Source organism: Corylus avellana, chromosome 7, assembly GCF_965113065.1.
Source record: "Corylus avellana chromosome 7, dhCorAvel1.hap1.2, whole genome shotgun sequence".
In the NCBI taxonomy this organism is placed as follows: domain Eukaryota; kingdom Viridiplantae; phylum Streptophyta; class Magnoliopsida; order Fagales; family Betulaceae; genus Corylus; species Corylus avellana.
This window is the reverse complement of record NC_142496.1, coordinates 4,364,845-4,389,716: the sequence shown is the minus strand read 5'-3', so window position 1 is coordinate 4,389,716 and position 24,872 is coordinate 4,364,845. Positions and strand designations below refer to the sequence as shown.

At 34.2% G+C, this 24,872-nt stretch overlaps 3 protein-coding genes across 7 annotated transcripts; all 3 read right to left on the bottom strand.

Moving 5' to 3' along the window:
- Positions 1-272: 272 nt before the first annotated feature.
- LOC132185428 (uncharacterized protein At1g24485-like) lies at positions 273-3,315 on the bottom strand. The gene is made up of 7 exons (XM_088518170.1): positions 2,708-3,315; positions 1,466-1,950; positions 1,191-1,320; positions 1,032-1,100; positions 861-932; positions 691-762; positions 273-537 (listed from the first exon to the last, which is right to left on the bottom strand). The coding sequence occupies exons 1-7, from the start codon at positions 3,313-3,315 to the stop codon at positions 273-275; spliced, it is 1,701 nt and encodes a 566-aa protein (XP_088374296.1).
- Positions 3,316-6,321: 3,006 nt separating this feature from the next.
- LOC132184224 (uncharacterized) lies at positions 6,322-18,300 on the bottom strand. 5 transcript variants are annotated; one of them, XM_059597775.2, is made up of 5 exons: positions 13,135-13,269; positions 12,895-12,989; positions 12,531-12,574; positions 7,286-7,403; positions 6,322-6,916 (listed from the first exon to the last, which is right to left on the bottom strand). In XM_059597775.2, exons 4-5 carry the CDS (start codon positions 7,303-7,305, stop codon positions 6,334-6,336), a joined length of 603 nt encoding a protein of 200 aa, XP_059453758.1. In that variant the 5' UTR covers positions 7,306-7,403; positions 12,531-12,574; positions 12,895-12,989; positions 13,135-13,269; the 3' UTR covers positions 6,322-6,333. The 5 variants fall into 5 exon arrangements, with proteins under 5 accessions (XP_059453758.1, XP_059453759.1, XP_059453761.1 ...); XM_059597776.2 differs by having other exon boundaries at positions 7,286-7,388; XM_059597774.2 differs by lacking the exons at positions 6,322-6,916; positions 7,286-7,403; positions 12,531-12,574; positions 12,895-12,989; positions 13,135-13,269 and adding exons at positions 15,760-16,237; positions 16,333-16,423; positions 17,712-17,795; positions 17,902-17,997; positions 18,267-18,300.
- Positions 18,301-22,779: 4,479 nt separating this feature from the next.
- On the bottom strand, positions 22,780-24,638 carry MYB54 (myb domain protein 54). Its single transcript, XM_059598804.2, has 3 exons — positions 24,183-24,638; positions 23,403-23,840; positions 22,780-23,319 (listed from the first exon to the last, which is right to left on the bottom strand). Exons 1-3 carry the CDS (start codon positions 24,295-24,297, stop codon positions 23,138-23,140), a joined length of 735 nt encoding a protein of 244 aa, XP_059454787.1. The 5' UTR covers positions 24,298-24,638; the 3' UTR covers positions 22,780-23,137.
- Positions 24,639-24,872: the final 234 nt, after the last annotated feature.

The following is a 24,872-nucleotide window of genomic DNA, read 5'->3' as shown; positions in this document are numbered from 1 at the left end:
AAAAAAAAAAAAAATTAGACCAGGAGCAGCAACAGCCATAACTCACAAGACAATCTGCCTGTATATTTTGTCCTTTTTATTTATTCTTTTCTCATTCATTCGGAACAATAATAAAAAAATCAAGTTATGCATGGATACACATAAACATGAAAAATCAAAACACGAGTGGAAATGTTTCACAACCTCTAGAACACCAAAAAATGTAAAGATCAATGCCAAAACATAATAAACCCCTGTCGCTACTTTGTGCTCCCATGCGTGTACCAAAACACCTAAAAGAAGAGCAAAGATAGTAGGAATATTTGAATTGTGGCTTCCAATATGATTGGGAGCTCCTCAGCAATCTTCTTGTTACCATTGGGAGAGGGTGTTAAAGCTTGGTTCGATGGTGGAGTGTTAAATAGATCGGGTGGTGGTGCAGTCCCAGATGTTGGCGACAACGAAGGGGCGTTCGGTTGTGGCGGTGGTGTCATCAATGGCGGTGGAGCGTCAACCGATAGTGCACACACCATTCCATTGAGACAATTGTCATTTACCCTGAGAATAATCAAAATTACAATGAATAAATAAAAGATAATACAAAAAATAGTCTGCAAAAAATAAATTTATAATTAGTTTGGCATACTCTAATGCAAGAGACTGTTACAATGCCTACCAAAATAATTGAAATTTCAGTGCCATTTAACTTGCACTAATTTCAACTTCTTTTTCTTCGATAAGGAGGTGGGGATGGATCCGTTGAATCTATTGTTTGCCAAGTTCCTGAAAAAGAAAATTAAAAAAATAAATAAATAAGGTATGTATATATAGATAAAGGTATAAGTATATATGAATAATATGGTGTGTTTAATGAGAATTACAATAGTTTTAGATTTGGAAAGGAGCCAAAGAATTTAGGAATAGGTCCATCCAAGCTGTTACTCTGCAAATCACTGCAATTAAACTAAAAAAAAACACAATATTAAAAGAAAGAAAAAGAGATAAAGCCTTTTCCTGCAGTCATTTACATAGCTTTTCCTATTAACACTCACATTCTTTGGAGAGCATCCATGGCACTAAAGTCAGGAAGTGAACCGGACAGACCAAAGCCGCTCAGATTCCTGCATTTTTTTTTCTTTCCAAATTTTGAAGAATTATACGTTCTGAATAAATAAATACTTGTCACAAATCATAAAGATGCAATAACGTACAGTGCTATTACTCTAGGCATGGCAGTACTATTGCTGCATGCGATCCATTCCCACCAGTATGGTGAAGGAAGACATGGGTCCCCACTCCATTTTACTAAGACCTCGAAAGCCATTTGCAGTGCCATTAAACCTCACTATATTTGCAGGAACAGAGAGAGAGATATAGAAGATATAGAAGAGTTATTAACATATGGAGGCCAAAAAATGCGATTTTAAACAAAATTGAAAACGGACAGATGTTGAACATATATAGTGAAACCAAGCCAATTACGTACCATCTTTCCTATTGGTTCTGTGAGGCAGGAAATCACCAACTTTGTAAACTTCATAAGCATTGATGAGAGGAGGAAGCGAGGAATCGGAGGTAGCCCCAAGAGTGAAAGTATTGTTGGGAGAAGCAGTTATGTTAGCAAGATAAACCTGCAAAACGCTTCCAAAGGGTGGAACAATGGGGTTTAAAATAGGCTTGTTGTCCATGTAAAGTTGAATGTATCTTTTCTCTGATGGAGTCTTCAACAGAGTCAGTACTTCTGAGAAGTAGATGTTGATGTAGATGCTGAATTCTCCCCAGAGATTGGTATACAAAGCAGGTCTCCACCCGGTGCTGGTGACGACGCTGGCGTTTTGCACGACGGCTTTAGGAGGTTGATCTTCTGCGGTGCTAACATCAATGGCGGAAGCAGCACTCGTGATGATCGCCTCTTCTGGCCCAGTCGCCCCATAAGCAAACCATAGTCGATCATAAGGATCGGTAGGATACCTAGCAGGTCATAAGATACATGTACAACCAACACCAGTTAAACTAAAAAACAATAGATCCTCTATTCTCTCTTCCATTCGGATTAAACATGAAAAAGATCCTCCCTTGTAACCTCTTCTCCTTATTCAATTAAAAAAAAAAAAAAAAAAAAAAATCCTAAAAAATGGTAGATATCATATACTTTTTTGTAGTATTCTAGGGAATGACATGTGGTACGTTTTACCTTGCGATTTAGCAGGTTAAAAGTGTGATTTTCTCCCGTTCGAAAGTGCATTTGAAAAAAAAAATGGTTTGAAGATGTGGAAAAAAAATCCATATTTTGAAGTAGGAGGTAAGAGGGTTCATTTTTTGAATTCTGAACAAAAGGCCAAACTGCGACTTATTGAATGCTTAATCGCGTTTTTAAAATGAATAATGCTACTTTTCACACTTACTGATGTGACATATTTTAAGTGGCTTCTCATATCAGTCAATGTGAAATGAGTGTGAGAAGTAGCAAATTACTATACAACTGTCATATCACAGTAAAAATCAGTATTTTGATAGCACTAGTTTTTTTTTTTTTTTTTTGTAAAAAAAAAAAAAAAAAAACCAGTGGCCAATTTTCACTGCCACAACATTTTAGGTATATAGCAATCTTATAACAGTTTACTAAATAGCATTACTCTTTTTAAAATCGCTACTCTTTTGTTTTTTTTTTGAACTCAAATCTTTTGAAACCGTTAAACCAAACAAACAGGCCAGGAAGATAGAATACCTGATATCTTTGGGTGAACCTAGAGCAAATCTAGCAGTCGTACTCAAAACATGATTGGAACCAGCATGCCTATACATTTTGGAGCCCAAGCTGCGCAGCTCGAGCGCAGATATGAGTGGCAGCTGGTCAGGCAGCGTTTGAGCAAGGCATAAGGAAGTAGAATTTCCATTCACATCATAAATATACTCCCTATAAAGGATTGTATCTTCTGAATATATCGACAAATTCACCTTCCCCCACAGGTTGCCATCTAACAGAAGATCAAAGGTTGGAGCAAAGTGTTTTCCATCATAGTTTCCATAGAAGAAGCTTGCACGCAGGAGAATTCGTTCCCCATTGTTCAGATTGTTGATGGTGTAGCAGTTTTTCTTCAGGGTTGGAAATACTCTTAGAGTGTCCATCACCGTGCCGGCGGTGTAGTAGGAATCAACCGCTTGGGGAATGCCATTGGTGACGTAATCGGCGTCTCCCGTCCATTGGATCGAATTTCCATCGAGAGAAGAGTTGGATCCTCCGCAATCGATGCTCACGAACACGGCGAAACTGAACTTTATGAGTGATGCTACCGAGATGGTGAGCAGAGGGAGTAACATAAGATATGCAGTCATGGTTAGTGTTGAAGGTGTGTTGAAGAGAGTAGATGTGTAGAGGGTTGGAATTTGAGTTGCATTTATATGAGGCTTCCACTTTGACTTTGTTGTGGTGGTTGAAGCATTTCCCTTTCAATTACTACACGTTACACGCTCCCTTCTGTCTTGGAACTTCATTAAACGACAACCCACGAGAACAATGGGAAAAGATTCCATTATAGCTGTTGTTGTTTTTATTGGATGAATGTATTTCTGCTCATTGTTGTGATGCTTCTAGACAATTGATTTTCGGACAAAGTTTTCCTTCAAACTGGGTTGGAGGAATTTCCTTTAACCTATTTTATAAAAGTGATATGTGTCCCATGAACATGTGAGATGCACATTTTTTTTCATAACAGGGATAAAATTGAAATAAATTTTATTAAGAACTCATGTGCATCTTACATCTTATTAAAAAAATGAACACATGTCACTTTTATAGACTAGATTGGAGGAAATTCATCCAATCCAATTTGGAGGTAAACTTTGTCCTTTATTTCCTCCTCTTCTTCTTTTTTGGTAAATTAAAACTTTCTATAAACATTTTTTTTTTTTCCATCGAAGATTGTAGAAGCCTTTGGGATAACTGATGATTTAACATTTTTTTTTCTAAAAGCAAAAGCACCGGAAGAAAGATTGTTCCAAAGAGACTCCCTCACCCTTTAGGAAATCAGATTTGATTGATATTGTCTCCATCTACCATACTTGTATTATTTTTACCGACCCCAATTCTTCTAAATAAGAGTCATTTATAATGTAAACATTAAATTCATTCATTAATATCAGCTTAAACTTTTAAGATGAATAATGATTTATCATGGTATTAGAGTCAAATGTCATGAGTTTAGACTTTGTCTCTATTAATTCACCTTTCATTTTAATTAAATATTTCACTTGTTGGGCCTCACTAATCAAAGAAGAGATTTTAATGGGCAATAACATTACGAAACTTTTCTTGATTGGCTTATGCAGGTATTTCGAGTGACAGCTGTCATTGTATATTTCTTGTAATTAAAAAAAGAATTTTTTTTTTTTTGTAAATAAGAAAAAAAGGAATAATTAGTTTAATAGAATTATATATGGAAACCAACGTTTTTTAATTTATTAGGGAGAGAGGGCTTTGATGAAGGTGATAGTCATAGCATACATCAAATCAAATGCCTTGACTTTCTTATCTTTAATTTATTGTTAATGGTAGCACGTAAGTTATTTGCATGATTCTTTTAAATGCTAATCTATATGAATGACTCAAAGCTTTGTTTGTTAAAGTTTTTTTTTTTTTTTAAAAAAAAAAAAAAAAAAAAAAAAAAATTGAAACAAAAATATTAATAAAAAAACTTAAAAAGAGAAAGAACGATTCTATTAAAATATTAATTAAATAATTAGATTTACTCATTCCTATAATTTTAAGTTTTCAGAATCAGCGATGATTTAACAAATTTTATTTAATAAATTCGTGTACAACTGCCGTGACATTTAAAATCAGCTATTCTTTGTTAACTTAATATCTTTTTATTTTATTTATTTTTTACGATAAATTAAAATTTAACAGTTTTTCATCCATCAATATCAGCTGCCAGACATTCTTTGTTATGGGATTAACTACCGATTATTCTATCTCCATTGTTCAAGGTGGTGGCCAGCATGCCTTAATGACCGTTGGATTGGGAGCTGGCAGTTCGTTGAGAGAAACAGTATGCACTACCAGCCTACCTACCTGGGATGGAGATTGATGGTCAATGACCGTTAGATTGGGAGACATTTGCGTACAAAACGACAGATACCAAATAGGATCCACCAAAACAAAAGCACAGGGAAGATTCGATCAATTTCTTGGTTTCAATCAGACAAAACCAAATGAATATAGTTGAACGGTCGTGATTGGGACACCTTGGAAGTATGAGTATTGAGTATAACCAAACATGCAAGATCACCATCAAACGTCCATGACCGGTGGTACTTAATAAGGGAATAGGATTATCTGGTGTATAAGAATTGTAGACCCTATAAATTTAATAATTAATTTATTAAATTTATAAGAGAATATGAACAAAATATGAGAAACTGATTAACCCATAATATTTTTCGTTATTAAATATGTTGTTGTGTTATTTGAAAATTTTAAATGATGTGTAATAATTTACATGGTTAGAGACAATAAAATAAAATACCATGAAATGTCGAGGATCCTAATCTCTTGGTAGAAGGCTCCAAGCCACACATTTGGTACGCTAGGAATCCTAACGATATCCAAAATTTAGAATCATATATATATATATATATATATAGCCAAAACCCCTCCCTTAAGTGTCTTAAAATTACGACATGTGGCGTGAATCTATTTTTTTTTAAAGGCTAAACCGGATGATTAATTAGCGTAATTAATTGCGTTAATTATATTTCAATAATTTTCCTTGCATGTGATTTCATTAAGTTTAAAAATTTAATATACGATATTATTTTCTCAGAAATTATTACTCACAAAAACTATAGAAAGACAACATTTAAAATTTAAAAACTTACTACGTTAACTACTCATAATCGGCCATACAAGTCAAAAAATAAAAAAATAAAAAAATGGCCATATTTTAAATCATATCCGTGAAAGATAAGCTATGAAGAAATTTTGTATGTGAAAATGGGAGAAATACATCATAAATTGATACAAGCCCTCGGGCAAGAGGAAATTTATTATTTTGCCCATAGGCAGATGTTAACGAGATATTCCCTGCAAATGTACAATATGCAACCTTATTACACTGGATCCTGGTCCAGTTACAAACTACGCACTCTATAATCTCAACAACCAAGTCAAGCTTCGGGAAAGTTAACGTTGTTTGACAACAGCAGAGGTTTGCAGTTTTAAAGCGTTTTACCCAACGGTTTTAACTGATTGCCTGGAAAACATGGGAAAATAAATTATGTCATCGGAATTCAAGCACAAGTTAAAAGCTTTTCCACAACCAAACCAAGCACAAAAACCAGTGAAAACAATAATCATATTTGATCATCAATTGAAACACAAATATCCGAATTTATCAATAGCCGAACTTTCAAAGAACAAGACCCACAAGGAAGAACCACCGATGCAGGTGAAGCATCTGGCGTCTGCAAAGAAATCTTATTCCTGTCTCTCAACAATACATACCCCAAATTTTCCAACTCCAGAGAATCAACAGAGAAGTAGTCACCACATCGGCACTGGTAAAAGAGCTCCAAGGCTTCTCCAACATCTTCAACCATCATATCATCCAAATTGACATCATCTGCAGTTACGGCATCCTGCCTCAGAGCTCGCAACTCGCCATCATAAACTGCCCGTGAGCTCAAATTGCTGAGGACTTCCCAAGCTCTCTGTACCTTCAAAAATCTTTCCCTTGACTCATGGTCAGGCTTGGATGTCTCAGATGTCTTCTGTAACTTATCAGGATGGGAGTTTAAGATGGCAGATCGGTAGCTTGTACGAATTTCTTCATAGCTTGCATCTTCTTTAACAGATAAAACATCGTAGTGGGTTTCCAGAATGGAGTTCTCGCCAAGAAGCATGATAGGAAGGTTGCTTGTTATCGGATATCTTTCACTGCAAATGCAATGAAGAGATTATATGAAAAGAAATTTACTTCTTCTTCATATTAATAACCAAAGCAATATCAAATGATTTCTAGATCAGGCACCAAGAGAAGTGGCTGAATTTACAAATTTCTGCACTACTCCGTGAAAGAAAGATTTCCATAGAAAGGTTTCCAATCACCAGTGTCTCCCCAACCACTTTCATTTAGTACCAACCATTGTATCTTCTGTATGTGAGTGTTGTGTTTCTTTTGATTCACAGGAAGGATTCATAAAGGAAAAACTGGTGAACCGCATTAACAACCCCCCCAATTCATACAATACATTTGTACAGTGTTGTCTGAAATATTCTGATTGACACATTAAAGAAAGAGTTTACCACCCAAGATGGAAAGCCATGACTTTTCATTTTGCTCAATCCCCTAGTTGGCATAGCAGCGACTTGTTTCTGGGGCAAGAAAAAAGCATTCCAACTTCTTCCTCTGGAAAAGGGAGAGCTAGGAAAATCCATAGTTAAAAGTAACCAAAAACAAGAAGAAATCTTAAAAACAAAACAGGGATAATTTCTAATTTTTTCCGCAAAAGTAGAACCCCCAAATCTCGAAAACAGAAAAATTACATATGTCCCCTGTTTGGTCGCCCACAAAAATATTCCAAACCAGTAATCCAAAAATAAAATAAAGCAAAACCCATAAGTTTATCGTTATTTTGTCTACAATCAAAAACCCCTTTCATAGAGAAGAACTCCTCCATAATAAAATTCCAAAGATCCCTTCTTTTCTTTAGTAATGTGAAAATTTTATTGATAGAAAATAAGACCTAATTATACAGAAGCATACAAAAGAATCCCCTAAAGAATTACAAACAAAAATACTCCAATAATCAATCTCTCCGCATTCTAAGTAGTAATTTCAACTTCCAGCCATGTTTGTGGGATTTTCGCATAGCTCCTAAAGTGAAAGTACAGGCAGGAAGATATTAGGATATAAAAATCGTACCTATATTATCTCGCCTGGTTGTCGGCGATTGAACTTGTCCAAAAGGGAGAGACAATCGGAGTGTCTCAATTTGGTAGACACTAGGGCAATCTGCCAGTATTTTAGAGGGAGAGCAAACGCCTCTACCTAACCTTTAATTTTTCTTTTCTTTTCCCCTTTTTATTTTGTTTTGTTTTTGTTTTTGTTTTTTTTTTTTTTTTTTCCACTTTTAGGCGTTACATTCCAAAAGAACAGAGACGATATGAGGGTTTTCAATCCAAATATCTCCTTATTCTTTTTACATTTAAATATTCTATTCTTAAATATTTCGAATTTTCTCCGTCCCATTTGAAAAACTTAAGAGAACAAAGTCGCTCACTAACAAGCGACTGTCTACAAATAATTAGATAACACCCTTAACCTGCCAACTAGCACATGCCATTATATGGCGTGTGTCTAGTGGTTGTGACCTACTACGGGGCAAAGAATTTGACACTACTACCCTAGTAAAGGTCATACCTTGCTAGCAAGCAGCACCTCACAAAGGCCGTATCTCATAAGAAAGGCAGCCAGTGTCATGCCCTATAGAGGATGACACCTAACTAAAGTTTGGGGGGGGGGGGGGGGGTTGGGGGGAAATACTCCGCCTAAGTAAGAAAAGGTAGTCATTCCTTTCTAAGGTAATAAAATCGACTTCGATCTCGGCGAAGATGATGCCGGAGAACCTGTATGATTATCAATCTCCTCTTCCATTACTGGCTGCTACAATCGAATTATAACCAACCAAACAAAAAATAACTATTTTATAAAAATATTTAAGAATAACTTCTATAAGGTTTTTTTTGGCACTAATTGATACCTTTGTGTCCTCCAATAAAGGATTAACAAATCAGGGTGAAACACTATAAGTAAAATGAGCAAAACACTGAATTTTTATTCTCTTGTTCCTTTGAAAGTAAAAACCCTTCCTTCACTTTTCCTATTCATCTACCCAACTGCCACGGCGATGACACTGAACTCGCCGCCATCTCCTGACACAACGCCGGTCGCTGGTACCTCGCCTCTACTCCTCCACACTGGTAAGTTCTCCCTTTCTCCATCTCTGTGTCGCCGGTTGTGTTATCTTTTGGCCGCAACAACCCCATGTAAGTACATGATGGATGCTACTCTGTGGAAAGACAACCAATCCACACCATCTATGGAAGTTGACGGTATTGCGTTGCAGAGACCCTTACCCTTGAACCTCAAGATGCTGCCAAGATAGAAAGCTATTGTTTGAAGATTCTTTTTACTTTCTAAAATCTCAAAGATCCAGGCACATTACCTTCGTTCCAAACTATCTATAGGGATGGTTTAGAATGCCCATCAAAGCACCAAAGAAATTCTTAAGATTTAGATCTCTATTCATAACCCCAAGCAAGTGGCAATCCTCAACAGGCCCAACACTGATTTTTGTTAAACTAGTGCCTCAACAATATCAAGTTTGAGTGAGCTCCTATATTGATCAATCACACGTCCACCAATACTAAAAGTGGATTTTGAAGCAACATTAGAAACATGAATACTCAAAATATCATGAGCCATTGCAGTTACTTCATGATAACGAAATTCATATCCTTTCCAAAATGAAAGGATGTCAAATGTTGCATTTTATCCAAAGACCTAGGTTCAACCAAATAAAGTTCTAATTGATTCTTTTGTGAAAAAGCATCAATTCCACCAAATGCTAAATATTCCTACATGGAAAAAAGAGAATATAAAAATAAAACTACTAAGTGGTTAGTAGTATATATTCTAAGTTACTAACAAAATAAGAAATTAATGATATTCACATTTTCCCAATCTAGTTCTTGGGGCTGAACAATTGTGGAGCTTAAAGTTGTAGAAGAAGTACTATACTCCATAAAAAGATGGCTTAATTTATCACAAACTCTACATATTCAATGGCTCCAAATTTTCGTATAGTAGTAATTTACAAGGTGAAGTTTGTAACAAGGATCTAAGACAACTGCTATGGCCGACACTACACTAAATTTTGACCAATTTTTCTCAAATTTGGATATCATTTATGTTGCCATTAATCTCTTAGTCTCATCTTCACTCACAAGTTGTTCCTTTAAGTTCACATAAATCAAGGCAACTACAGAAAAGTATAAATTAGCTGTGGGATACTTGGTACCAGAAAATTTACATGTAGCATGGTAAAAGCAAGCTAAGAAACTATTGATATTATTCACCTTTTCTCACTCAAGTGCAGTAGGACAATGCTTATAGTTTGAATCAGTCATCTCCAAATAACTAAAAACACGCCGATAGTGAATAGCACTCTCAGGCATAAAATATGTAGAATTTCATCTGGTTGGCACATCTTGTCCCCCTTATTACTATCCAATGACATTTGATTCATAGTTTGGAGAAAATTTTGTTCTCTCCCTTGTGATCCTCTAACATACTTCACACTCTTGAATCTTTTGGATAGCATTATTGATCTCTTTTAATCCATCTTGCACTATCAAACTAAGAATATGGGCACAACAGCGCAGATGAAAGAACTCACATTCACAAAGAAGAACTTTCTTAATGTTCAATGATTGTTTTAATCCCTCAACACAAACATCACTAGAAGAAGCATTACCTAATGTTATAGTAAAAACCTTGTTTTCAATCCCCTACTCTTGTAGCAAAATATATATTTTTTAAGACAAAGATATACCATTATGTAGTGGAGGCATGAATGAAAAGTTTAACACCCTTTTAGATAATACCCAACTTTGTCAACAAAATGTGCAGTAAGGTACATATACCCATCAGTTGTCAAAGAAGTCCACAAATCAAATGTTAAACAAATCCTCTTACTTTAAACATTCAACATAGACTTAACCCTTTGTTTCTCCCTCATATGCATCTTAACCAAATCAGTCTTAGCAGTATTTCTAGAGATAAGTGGTACATCACTACGTAGTTGAATGTTTATATTAATGTACATCATTACATATGTTGAATGTTGAAGATGACATCACTACGTAGTTGAATGTTGAATGTACATCACTACATATGTTGAATGTTGAAAATGTACCACTTATCTTTAGAAATACTACTAAGGCTGATTTTGTTAAGATGCATATAAGGGAGAAAGAAAGGGTTAAGTCTATGCTGAATGTTTGTCCTAGGAGGATTTGTTTAACATCTGATTTGTGGATTTCTTTGACAACTGATGGGTATATGTGCATATATATTTTGCTACAAGAGTGGGGATTGAGAACAAGGTTTTTACTATAACATTAGATAATGCTTCTAATGATGTTTGTGTTGAGGAATTAAAACAAACATTGAACATTAAGAAAGCTCTTCTTTGTGAATGTAAGTTCTTTCATTAGCGTTGTTGTGCCCATATTCTTAATTTGATAGTGCAAGATGGATTGAAAGAAATCAATGATGTTATCCAAAAGATTCAAGATAATGTGAAGTATGTTAGAAGATCACAAGGGAAAAAACAAAATTTTCTCCAAGCTGTAAATCAAATGTCATTGGATAGTGTAATAAGAGGTTAAGCCAAGATGTGTCAACCAGATGGAATTCTACATATTTTATGCTTGAGAGTGCTATTCACTATCGGTGTGCTTGTAGTTATTTGGAAATGACTGATTCAAACTATAAGCATTGTCCTAGTACACTTGAGTGGGAAAAGGTGAATAATATCATTAGTTTCTTAGCATGCTTTTACCATACCACATGTAAATTTTCTGGTACCAAGTATCCCACAACCAATTTACATTTTCCTGTATTTGCCTTGATTTATGTAAACTTGAAGGAACAACTTGTGAGCTAATATGCGAATAAGAGATTAATGGCAACACAAATAATCTCCAAATTTGAGAAATATTGGTCAAAATTCAGTGTAGTGTTGGCCATAGCAGTTGTCTTAAATCCTTGTTACAAGCTTCACCTTCTAAATTACTACTATACAAAGATTTATGGAGTCATAGAATCTGTAAAGTTTGTGAATGTTCGTGATAAATTAAGCCATCTTTTTATGGAGTATAGTACTTCTTCTACAACTTCAAGCTCCATATTTGTTCAGCCCCAAGAACATCATCAAGAACTAGATTGGAAAAATGTGAATATCATTAGTTTCTTATCTTGTTAGTAACCATACGCCTAACCACTTAATTTTATGTTTATATTCATTTTTTTCCATGTAGAATATTTAGCATTTGGTGGAGTTGATGCTCATTCACAAATGAATCAATTAGAACTTTATTTGGATGAACCTAGGTCTTTTGATAAGAATGCAACATTTGACATCCTTTCATTTTGGAAAGGAAATGAATTTCGTTATATTGGCGCCATGGAAGGTTTCATAAAATATTTCTAAGCTGTCTTCTCCTGGCTGTCTAAGAATCATGGAAAATAGTATCAGAAAACTTAAAATAAGTATTTGAGTCCCTACACCAGTGAATACAACAATCACAATTTCCAATCAGTTAAAACTGTGTGCTCAAAAAGGTAATTTCAGAAGACTATAAACATTCCAACGGTCATATTTGCAACATAGTTGGAGTCATTAGGCATCATAAAATTGTTTCAAAGTAAAAGCATTTTTAAAATATAATTCTTCTCTCTACAGATATACTAGCTCAGTTGTACCTGAACCAATCTTTCCAAAAGGTGTAACCTGTATGCTCTTATTCCTGTTTCCAAGTGAGAAAAACAAGTGATTTGAATAAATCTCTAAATGACACAAAAATTCGGGATAACTGGCACATTAAAAAAAGAAGTTTATTTTTTTACTGAGCTGGATATACATGGTTGGTCAGATAACACCACAATATTAACACACAGCACCCCAAAGAGGCAAAGAACACCCAAACACAGAATCAGAATCTAAGCAATTTGGTCTTATTTTGATTCGAAATCGTCAATATATATATATATATATATATATATATATATATATATATATATATATATATATATAAAGAAGCAACCAGATTGTGTAATTGGGACGAACCTTTGGGCGATCAGCTTTCACGATGAGGGAGAGAAAGTTATGGAAAACCCTCAAACTCAGAATCGGAGTGGAAAACCTTCAAACTCATACCCAATCTACAAACAATCAAACCAAAATCTTCACTCTCAGCCTCACCCATATCCATCTCGCTTACAAGAAGGGGAAACAGAGGAGGGATGTCCACAAAACGGGATACGGGAGAGCGAGAGGAGAGAGGAAGAGAACGAGAGAGGAGCTTACCTTGAGCACGACGGAGGCAAGCGGTTTACAGAGAGAGACGCCGTGGGGAACCGTTTTGCCGAGAGAGAGAGAGAGAGAGTCAGAGAGAGATGCGATCTGTCGAGAGAGAGAGAGAGAGAGAGAGCGAGAGAGCTGGAGAGGTGGGAACACTGAAGCGGCTGCTGAGGGAGAGAGGGTTTTGAACTTTTGATGAATATATAGAATGCAAAACGACGTAGTTTTGACTAAGAAATTGTTTAAAAAATGGTTTAAGTGTAAAAGGAAGTCGGTTTAATTACTAACAACTTCAACAAATTGTTCAAAAAATAGTTAAAAAATTGAATAAAAAAGAAGTTATTATATGTGTATAATTATAATTTAGGGATAACATTAAAATTGGTCCATGTAATTGACCTAAATTATAAATCATTCATTGTGGTGTAACAAATAATTTATAGGTCACTGTAGTTAGCTTAAATTATAACTCACTCTATGTGATATAAAAAATAATTTATAGGTCCTCAGAGTATGCCAAAAATAATAGTTCACTCATTAAAATAAATTTTCGTTATATAATCATATAAATTCTATTAAAAATATTATTAAGAGTACAAGAAGTTGAATAGACTCTTTCATTTGGTGATAACACAAAAATAATTAAATTTGCTCATTGAAATTGAATCAATTTTTCAAAAATACCCCAGTTTTAAAAATGATTTACCCAAAAATTACATTTTATTGTTTTTTAATTCTTGTAACCCAAAAAAAAAAAAAAAAAAAGCATTTTCCATGGGTTTATTTGGTTGTACATCATTATTAGTTACTTATAAAATTAGAAAGAAAAAAAAAAGAAAAAAAGAGAGAGAGATGAATAGTTTTTTTTCCTGTGAATGTAATTGACAAGCTCAAGTAAAGAAATAAAGTTTGGTAAAATTACAGTTTAGTTTTTAAAATCGTGCATTTTTAAAAACACATTCCCATTATTTTGTTTGAGGTTGTTCAAGGTGCCATTATTGACACCTCTTTGAACAACTTTGGTAAAGCAGGGTAAGAAACAAGTTCTCTCACACAAGCAAAATATTCTTGAAAAAATTGTGAGCTTGTCTTTAGAAAACTAAAAATCATCAAAACTTCAAAACTAAATGAGAAGTGATGAATTTATAAGAAAATAAATTAAAATAATTCAACTGGTCGGAAACATGCTGAGCCCTTAGTGATGGTTACCAAACATAAATTTAGTGATTGTATTTTAAAATACCCACACATTTTAACCAATTTATAATTAATATTTTAAGTCAATAAAGAACTCCGATTCTTTTAACGGACATTAGTACCACAAAGGTGATCAACATATAATACGTTTCTAATGTAGAACGATATTTACCTATATTTTCGGTAAAAACGAAAATAAAGAAAATATAAAAAATGATATTAGAGCAGCGTCAGTTGATTAGAATATTACCCGTTATCAGACAATGGAAGTATAAATAAAAGATTGTCACGATTCCTGCTGATTGTCAATTTTTATATTTGGATTTTATTTTTATTTTATTAGGACTTTATTTTCTTAATATGGTTAAATTTGTTTTAATTATTCTCCTTTTCTTATTACGATTAGGTTTACTATTGTTACTAGGATTATGTTTATTATTACTACTAGGATTAGGTTTACTTTCTCTACAAGTATTTCTCTTCTATAAATAGGCTAATTTATTATGTAAAACTGAAATCCATGGAATTATTATCAAATCAAAAAAGTTTCTCTCAAATACAATGCGGAGTTTTTTTTTTTTTTTTTTTTTTTTTTTTTTCTTTTAGCATGCACACTTATTTTTATCTTTTTGGGTAGAAGACGAAGACGCTTCTCCTTGCAGAATCAAAGACGTTGCTCTTTGATTAGTTACCCCAGTCTTCCACTACGACAGTTTCAAAGTAAGAAAAATTACTAATTAATTCAAAAGAAAGAAATAATACTTTTTAATTTCATAAAACCTCGAGGAAAAGTAATATAATTTTCCATAAAATAATCCTTAAACTCAAAATTCACTGCCTTTTTGTTACAATGGGTGAGAAATACAACTTGATTAGAGACAATTTTGATAGTATTGAGTACCCATATCGGGTCGAATCAAAAAGCTCTTCATTTTATAACACGCACTCTTTCTTTCTCTTTTTTCAAAACAAAAATATTAACAAACAAAAAAAAAAAAAAAAAAAAAAAACAATCATAAAACACTTAAAACTACCTTCACCATTATATCTCATCAAATGTCCTTTCAAACAAAAACTACAAAAGGTAACCTCTAAAAAAACATTAACAATCTCAGCCATTATATTTATACCTGATTACAAAGTCTGGTGGTGATTTAATAATTTAGTACTTAATTGGTCGGATAATACATTAATTATATGAAAACAGATTCTTCCATATGAGGTATGCCAAATTAAGCCTCTTTAAATCCAACCATTAGTGAGTTAAAGGTTATCTATAGGTGGGAAAATTTCATATTAGGACAAGTGAAAGGGAGTAGTAGAATAAAAAGGGATTTTGAAAATGAAAACACAAGCATGCTGAATTTCCATAAACTGTAGCACAAGTTTGTCATGGCATCCCATGGAAATTGAACAGGGGCATGGCCTGAATACTGTATGTGAAAAGCTCTCTAATTTTATCTACCATGTGAAAAATGTAGCCTAAAAACCTAAGAATGCAGTCAGTAGTCCTTATATACATGAATTAGAAGGCCTATGGAAACACTAAAACACATTCCACAAAAGATGCTATGTGAGCATGAGAAAATGATAGAAAATTACATATCTTGGGGCCTCGCATCCCACCCTGATTTACGCTTTCTTCGACTGCTCATCCCATTAAGCAACTTATCATAGCTTTCCTGCAATGCAGCTGGTGTAAGCAACTTTTCTAAGCTTTCCCGCAATGGAGCTGGTGTTAGATGCACTAAATCATCCGCACCATCATTACCGATCCACCCATGGTAAGGTTTACGTCTTCGGGTAGGAAGATTATCCACCGGTAGTGGGGATTGGGACATATGTGGAGGTCGCTGAAAAAGAATGTTCTCAGGAGTTCCACCTCCACCGCCACCAGAATTTGCTGCTTGTTCTGCAAATCAAGAGCACAAATCAAATTTAATGGCCGTTGGTTTGCTGCTTGTGGGATATGATAAAAGCTCTGATAAATGGTTGGAAAACAATTACCACACTCAGCATCCACAGCCTCTGAGTTAGTGCATAAGGGTAAGCGAACTCCACTTGGGGGCCCAATGGCTGAAGCTGCAGAAGAATCACCCTTCAAAGAAAAATAATAACGAGTATAAAAGTGGGAAATGTCACTAAAAATATCTTTTTTAGTTTAATGTGAAGGTTCAAACCAGCATCGTGACTACTTTTAGCACAATTGATTGCTCTACTGCAAGATACAAACCAGCAAGACCAAAAATGCAGCTAATCGTAACATAACTTACAAATCAGAGCAGTTTGATACTACTACAACAGCAATGTTAAACTATAAGTTTTTTACTTTTTACTAGATTACAGTAAAACACAATGAGTCATAACTATAGCGAATCAATTATTAAGGGCATCTTTCAGACTTTCACCTAGGTACCAGATTCATGAGTGTCAAAGAGAAAAAGAAAATAAACTTAGGTGTCCATGGAGTGTTACTACCACTTCAATTACCTCTGTTAAAATTTGCATAAAATAAGAACAATATAACTACGGGTTTCTAAAGAGGAAGGGGGATGGGGTTTAGGGAGTTGTGCAAGCTATATCTCAAACTACGACAGCCTTTTAACATACTCAATGTCATCACTTGACCAATCCCAGCTGTAATTTTTGAGAAGCAAGATATTTGAATTCCTAGTTTTTGGCAGAGTAAATGAACATGGTTTGCCCAAGGCATGGTTATATAGTTCTAATTGAACATTTGTTTCTACTCCAAATATTGTTTCAAAATTTAGATTCAGTGCTTCATTAGATTTCCCAAATGCCTAGGCACATCTCACAGAATGGCAACCATAAATAGAACACAAACCAACAACAAAATACATATATATTTTTTTGTATGTGATTAATTTTAGGACTCTTGAAATGAAACTGCTACAAGTCTTTTGGCATAATTCATGAGACAATACTCTTTGATAGTCCATTCACTTTGTTGCATTTCTACCTATAGATACCATGGATACATATATAGCTGGTGAGGATAAGGCTAATTAGCAAAATGGATACAGATTTTTTTTTTTTCCTGGGCTCAATGCCTAAGTTGAATGCTAATAACTTTTGTTTTCTTCCATTCCAGCAATCACAAATTTACCCCCTGTTTGGTTATCTTCAGTTCAGCCACATATGTATAGGCTCAATTAGGTGGAAGACGCTGATTTCCCAGGGACAACACAGTAAAAAAAACCAAGATTCAAATTTTTATTTCTTTTCATTTCTACTATTTCTCCGCAACTAGACAGATATCAAGGATATACATAGTTTTTCATACAACGAAACAAAAACAATCTCAAAATATTAAATAATAACGACAAAAAAATCAAGAATATAAAAAACAAGGAATAGATATTTACCTCCTGTTTTGCAAGAATGTAATCAAGGAGAAGTGAGTAAGAAAATTCTTCAATAAAGACCCATCCATCATCCCCACCATAAACCTAAACCAAAACCCACATTACAATCCACACAAAACCCAGAACCCATGAGTGTTTTTGCTTCCAAAAAGCAATGAGATCATAGGGGAAAACAGAGAAACAAACCCACATTGAGAAGTTCTCTAACCATTTCTTTAACCAATTCCTCGGAAAATCCATACGAGCGCATAGCGTCAACCGCTGCATCCATACGGGTATTACCCCTCTGCAACAAAGAAAAACAAAAAGAGAGCGTGAGAATATAAGAGAAAATAGCACAAGAAAGTGTGTCAAAAAAGAAAACAAAATTTATAAAATTTTGAGAAAATGGTTGAAGGAGATGAAAAACAAAAGGAAAGCGTAATCCCCATATTTAGAAAATTTGGGAAAATGGGTCGATAAAATGTGGGCGTCAAGAATTAACAAAAGAAAATGTGAGAACACGGTTCAAAGAAGATGGAAAGTGAGAGAAAGTGAGTGGGAAAAAGTTTGAACCCTTTTGCTTTTTGGACGTCCTGCCATTGCCTCTCTCTCTCTCTCTCTCTCTCTCTCTATCTTCCACTTTTCCTGCTTACATTAATGGAAAATGACTATTATATAAGAAAAATAATATGATAATAAAATTACACTGATAGGGGCTCAATGAGCTCATTTAAGATTAACTTTGTTAGGGTATATGTTTTGATTTTTATATATTTTTTAAAATTTTAATTTTGAACTTGACACAATTTTTTATGTGGTTTTGTGTCACATAAGTAAAAGTTAGGTCTTAGATCCTATCATATCTCTTTTACTTTTCAAATGTTAATTTTTACTGTCACATCATCACAGTTATATGATAGTTATATAACAGTTTACCAAAAAATAATATTATACATCACTATGTGGTATTTCATAATATTTGATGCAAAAATATTAATTTTTTCAACCATATAGGCTTTGGGGTTAAAAATGAGAATGACTCAACTATTAAATTACATTACTCTTTATTTATTTTCGCTACGACGCAAGATGAATCAATAGAAAGAATACTTTATGTTTATTTTTTTCTGAAGTAAAATAAATCAATGATTTTTCTACTTGAATATGTACTAAAGATATTTATTTCATGAGTGAGAATTATATTGAACAAGAATTGTAGGCGCAAGTGTTTTTTTTTTTATTTTTTTTAAAAAAGGACTATGAATATGTGTTGTAGTTTTCTCTCTCTTTTTTGTTTGTTTTTGTTTTTTCTTTTCTTTTATTCTATAGTCAATAGGCTCAATACCACTTAATAGCAGAGCTGATTTTCAATTATGTTCTGAAATCGGCTTCAAATCCAGAGACTACCATTTTTTTTTTTTTTTTTTTTTCGTTTTTATGTCAAGGAATCTTTTTAAGATAAGATCACTTCGTGCACCCACTCACGTTAAGTTAACATCCTCATCCACATGGATCAAATAATACTCTAATTTTGCCAGCGAGCTAACTCCAATAAATTGTTTGCACTTAAAAGAGATTCGAACCTTAGAGGCTTAAAGAATTTTTTCACAAAGGCTCACATTGAGGACAGCGATAGTCAAAGGCTTAAAGAGTCAAATGCTTGACCCAATGAATTCATTGGGACTAGCCCACCAGCTTAAAGAATTTAAGAATTTAATCATACTAATAAGCCTTTCAAAAATGATAACAATACTCCAATTTAATCATACCAGTTTCACTGTCGGGCGAGCCCCAATAAATTCATTAGATCAAGCATTTGACTATCTCATCTGAAAACCAATTGAGCCAAAATCTTTTTGTGAATGCATGTTCTAAGAGTCGTTTAAGTGGAAAGAGCGGCATTGTTGCACCTCAACAGACAACAATCCCTCCTTCAACATGAGGCTCCCACGACTCAAACCCATGACTCTAGTTCTGATACCATTTGGTGGATCAGGTCTTTGACCAAAACCAATTGGTGTCCCATAAAAGGAGTCAAAGCTTTTTATAGAGAGTCATCCATGTGAGTAGAGCAACATATTATATCTCAACAATCTCTCACTCAATATGAGGCTTTTGTGATTCGAACTTATGACCTTGATTCTGATATCATTTATTGGATTGGACTTTTGACTATCTAATTTGAAAGCCAATTGGTGTTAAGGAAGACAAACTTAAGTCTTTTATGGACCTCAAAATCACACCCAATGGACTTGTTTTTAGAACAATCGCAAGAAGTGATAATGTGTCCCAACAATGCCTCCCTCATGATGTCACTCCCTCAACTCGATCCCATGATTTTTTTGACTTTAATATAATTTGTTGGATCAAGCCTTTAACTATCTCATCTGAAAACTAATTAGTATCTAGTAAAAGAAGCAAAAGTCTTTTATAGCATTCAAAATCGCACTTCATAAAACATGCATGTACATTTTAAGAACCGTTCGAGTAAGCGGAACGACATTATTGCACATCAACACAAGGTTAAAGATATCAGTCTAAAAAGTAATGTGCCTTCATAATTTAATTTCTTTCAACTGACTCTTCTGAGGGTTCCTTTCCTTTATCGAGTGGGTTTGAAACAATCAAGACAGTTTAATTACTTTCCTTTGTGAGGAGTATCCCATCGACTGGATCAAGTTTGAAATATGTAACAATCATGAGTTGGAGAGCTGGTGAGAGAGAGTGAGAGAGAGAGAGAGAGAGAGAGAAATGAAGAAAGTACAAAATCAGTAGGCAATGTGTTGCAATCTTAGTGGGCTGAGTGAATGAAGAAAGTACAAAATCTGTAGGCAATGTGTTGCAATCTTAGTGGGCTGGGTAGTTAAAATTTGCAGGTAATACGGTTTGGGTTAGGAGGCCAAGGGCCCATGGCCCTCCAAATCTTTAAAATCTTTCAAAGACTTTGCCCCACAAAGAATGAGCCGCCAAAGAAGAAAAATACACGTGACGTCTATAAGCTTATATATTCACTCATATCTCTCTAATCACGTTGCTTATGTGATTAATTTTTATTAGTGTTAAATTACCACTTGTTTGAAATTAGTTTGGCAATGTTTGAAATAACGTGAAAATTCGATGCCAAATTAAATGGTTAAGGTTTAGCGTAATAGGGTTCAAGTCAATGTGGGCTGATCGAGCCGGTTAGACACGATTAATAAATTGGTCAAATTTGTGTCAACTTGATAATTAAATTACAAATTGATCTTGTCATAAATTTAGTTGTTAATGTGTATAATTGATATAATTTATGCTTATAAGATATGAAATTGGTTGTGTTTGTGTCAATCAAACATAGTCTATTTATTAAACGAGTTATGTGAATCATGCCCAGTCATCGTAGTTAAACAAGTTGTGTCGGGGTTAAGGGGCTTGATATAATTAACTAAATGATTTGTGTTTATGTTAACTCATGTAGTCGTATATATACCCCCATGACTATACGTACGTACACAACACAAACCCGGCCGATAACCCAAATTGCAACGGAGCCATTAAAGCATGGTCTAATTGGCCAAGTGGGTGATCAGTGATTTCTGCTAATTGTTCGGTCAATGAAAAAGGCTTAAAAAACTAAACATTTTTAGGTTGTGCAGGAATAATTGATTAATTTAAGAAACACGTTTTAATTGAGTTTTACAGATATTAATTTATTACCACTAAGAGAAGTCATATATTCTTGATCAGTGAGAGAGAGAACATTTTACTGCTTAATTTGTTTTATGAGAAATTTAACTCGAGTGAAAACTGTTGGGTGGTTATAAGTCCAATCATGCATACTTCATCCTCTACAAGTCACTGAGGTGTCATTGTTATAAGCTCTTCAAGTTGGTTTGAATTTATTGCTAATGCCTTGATTTACGGATGAGGATATATCCACAGCAATTTTTAAGAAATATGTCTATAATAATAAAATTTAAGGAATATATGTCTATACCCTTAAACTATACCATTAATTAGAGGAAAAAAGAAGAAAGAAGAAGGGTTTGTAAGTGCTAGCCACGTCCATCCTAATTATCACTTCAAAATGAGTAATATATGAAGTTGTAATTGAAGCTTTCTAAGTATAAAATTCAATCTTATAGAGTAAATAACTAATGTAAGATTAATTAGCATCGATCTATGAGGAACTTTATATTCCACTCACTTAATATGAAAAATTTATTTTCTTAATGTAGGATTAACTTTCTAGAATATTACAGTAACATTTAAATAAGAACAATTTTTTTTTTTTTTTTTTTTGTTTTTTGTTTTATAAATAAGACTTCATTAAAACATACTATATATATATATATAACCAGGTCATGCTAGCTAGCTAGTTTTTGTTCTTCGCGTTTTGCTAGCATGACCTGGTTATATATATATATATATAGTTTCATGAGGAAATATTCAAAATCCATTAAACTTTCATTATGTGCATATCGTGGAGTAAAATCTACACACATATATAAGAAGGTGCCATTAATGGAGCAATTTTTTTTTTTTTTTTTTTTTTTTTGACGTAAAACAACCTTAAATAAGATCAGGTCGATCAACAATGTAGTACTTAATTACGTACACGTACCCAACATGCAGAAACCAAAATTTACATCGAACAACCTTAAGTAGGATGTCAACAATGTTTTTTCAAGCCATATATGTAGTGTAACCTAATTAAAGGCATCTGAAGACCGATCTCCATTTCATGTTCTTTTCCTTTTTCACTAATTTGTTCATTGAAATACTAGGAGGTGATATCTTCATTAAGCTTTTAGATGAATTGAATATATATATATATATATATATATATATATATATATATACTCTTAATTAAGTGCTCATTTCTTAATGTTGTAAAAAAAAAATTACCATGAAATGGTACATGCATTTTTCTTTCGTTGTTTCATTCAATAATAATGTTTACAGTCACGTCAAAAGAGTGAAAGTGAATACTAAGAAATATGTTAGCACTCTTCATATATATATATGAAACTTTCTGTAGCGATCATCGAGAAGAAGAAGAGGAATAACCTCATGATGTATATATAATTTAAGGGCAAAGGTAGAAAATAAATATGGATATATAATATATACTATCCCCTTAAGATTCAAATCCACTTCAAGAGAATCAAAGAACTTTCCTGCAGTATGTCTTATACGTACCAACATTAATTTCACAAACAACCTCAGCTCTTCCGAGTATATATATATATATAGATATATAATATCCCTACATGTCTCCTTAAATATAGTCTGTCTGTCAATGCAGTAGCAACATGCATCTAGGTAATCAGGTAGTAATTAGTTAGGCTTAATACGTACGTATATGCAAGTGATCATTTTTTTTCTTCTTCTTTTTTTACAGTATGTGTCATCGATCGATCTTTCATCACTCAGACACCACAACCGTACGTACGTATTACTAATCAAGAACTTCCACTAGTACCAGATAAGAAATCTATGAATGGAACACCAGCCTTGTTCTGCTGTTCCCTCGCTTCCTGGTTCACCTCCTCGTCTTCTCTTCTCGTATTATCTATCACCTCGCTACCGTTAGACTCTGTATTTACTTGGAGAAAATCATAAAACTCGACAGGCTGCTTCTTCTCTGCAATCATAACATCAATCAAAACATGTCAGTATTAAGGGTTGATTTTCACTATCACATCATTCAAATATTTTGATGTTTACCTTCGAGCATAGTGATACAAGGGCTTAGATCTTGAGAGAACCACTCTTTGGGGAATTGGGGAGAGTTATAATTAGTGAAAGGGTATGCATGAAATCTTTCACGGTATTTCTCAACAAAGGGAGCAAGGTTTCTTGTCTCACAGTTGATCTGGATGTCTTGTTTTAAGCAGGAAGAAGATTTTTGCTCATTCATTAATGTCTGAGCAGCTCTTTTGGCATAAAGCTTAGATCTTTCTCTGCATCTGCGTGCCATGATGACATGCCAATGGTTCTTCACTGCATTATCAGTTCGACCAGGGAAAAGCCTTGCTATTACAGCCCATCTATTCCCATGGATCCGGTGAGAAGCCAAAAGCCGCTCTTCTTCCTCTTCTGTAAAAGGGTTTCTATTGATCCTTGGATCCAACTGATTGAACCATCTCAACCTACAGCTCTTCCCTGATCGAATTCATCAGAAGTACTTCATGTGTTAGCACTTAATTAACCTCTAATTAATTCTAGTTTAGCGAGCACTACCCGATAATTAATAATCACAGTAAACAAGATAAAAAATCGACTCGATCCATTTCACAGATCGTTTTGCTCTTTTTACACCATGTGAAAATCGAAAGCAGAAATAACAATTATAGTCAATAGGGCTATTAACATATCATGTTTAATCATTTAATTTATATTATAATGAATCCTGTTCTTTTTACATCAAACCCTAGCTAGAAGTTTTGGAAGAAAATAAAAAAAAAATCACAGATTAATTAGATTGATTTAATTGGTCTCTCTCACCTGATCTTCCTTGTAGCTTTTCAGCTATAGCGTTCCAGTTATGAGGTCCATAGCGTTCCACCAACTCCCTGAGCTTCTCATCTTCAGCAGGCCTCCAGTGGCCTCTGGTGCACATCTTATCTTCTCTAATAACAAAAAGAATAAATACCCTTTAAAAGAATAATACCAAAGATCCGAACCCTGCCGGCCAGAATCGATCCCGACCCTATTGACCGTATTGCAGCCGTAGCCCTTGATCAGCTCTAACCATCTTCTCTAGCTAACTACTCAAGCACGATCGAGCTTAATCCTCTTCCCTCGCCCGTTCTTCTTTCCGATGCACAAAAATAAGCAGAGAGAGAAAGAAGAATCAAGCAATGAAGACAAAGAGAAAGAAAGGGTTGGAAGAGAATATATGGTGGGGGAGATGATGAGAAAGTGTGCTTTTCCGTTAGAGAGTTGGAGGGTTTGGACAGACCCAGCACCTGCGACTGATGCAACGTCTCGGCTAACAAACGCCTTATAAGTAATCACATAGAGATGATATATATACACATATATACATACATGTCATGAGAGAGAGAGAGAGAGAGAGAGATAATATAGAGTGGTTGCTTGGAGGTGTGAATTTGGTTCTGCTTTCAACGTCTCTCCAAGTTTCTAACCTACAACTTCTACTTATAACCCACCTCGCTTACTCCTTTTAATTAT

What these genes read in the sequence shown, in the direction of transcription:
- MYB54 (XM_059598804.2), bottom strand. Translation starts at nt 24,297, where the DNA reads ATGTGCACCAGAGGCCACTGGAGGCCTGCTGAAGATGAGAAGCTCAGG. An exon ending in AAAGCTACAAGGAAGATCAG is followed by an intron (nt 23,841 to 24,182) that starts GTGAGAGAGACC and finishes GAATTCGATCAG; the next exon opens with GGAAGAGCTGTAGGTTGAGA. An exon ending in TTGTATCACTATGCTCGAAG is followed by an intron (nt 23,320 to 23,402) that starts GTAAACATCAAA and finishes TTATGATTGCAG; the next exon opens with AGAAGAAGCAGCCTGTCGAG.
- LOC132185428 (XM_088518170.1), bottom strand. Translation starts at nt 3,315, where the DNA reads ATGACTGCATATCTTATGTTACTCCCTCTGCTCACCATCTCGGTAGCA. An exon ending in ATGCCTAGAGTAATAGCACT is followed by an intron (nt 1,101 to 1,190) that starts GTACGTTATTGC and finishes AAAAAAATGCAG; the next exon opens with GAATCTGAGCGGCTTTGGTC. An exon ending in AAAAAGAAGTTGAAATTAGT is followed by an intron (nt 538 to 690) that starts GCAAGTTAAATG and finishes GATTATTCTCAG; the next exon opens with GGTAAATGACAATTGTCTCA.
- LOC132184224 (XM_059597774.2), bottom strand. Translation starts at nt 18,293, where the DNA reads ATGGCAGGACGTCCAAAAAGCAAAAGG. An exon ending in TGGTTAGAGAACTTCTCAAT is followed by an intron (nt 17,796 to 17,901) that starts GTGGGTTTGTTT and finishes GTTTTGGTTTAG; the next exon opens with GTTTATGGTGGGGATGATGG. An exon ending in ACATTCTTGCAAAACAGGAG is followed by an intron (nt 16,424 to 17,711) that starts GTAAATATCTAT and finishes TTTTCTTTGAAG; the next exon opens with GGTGATTCTTCTGCAGCTTC.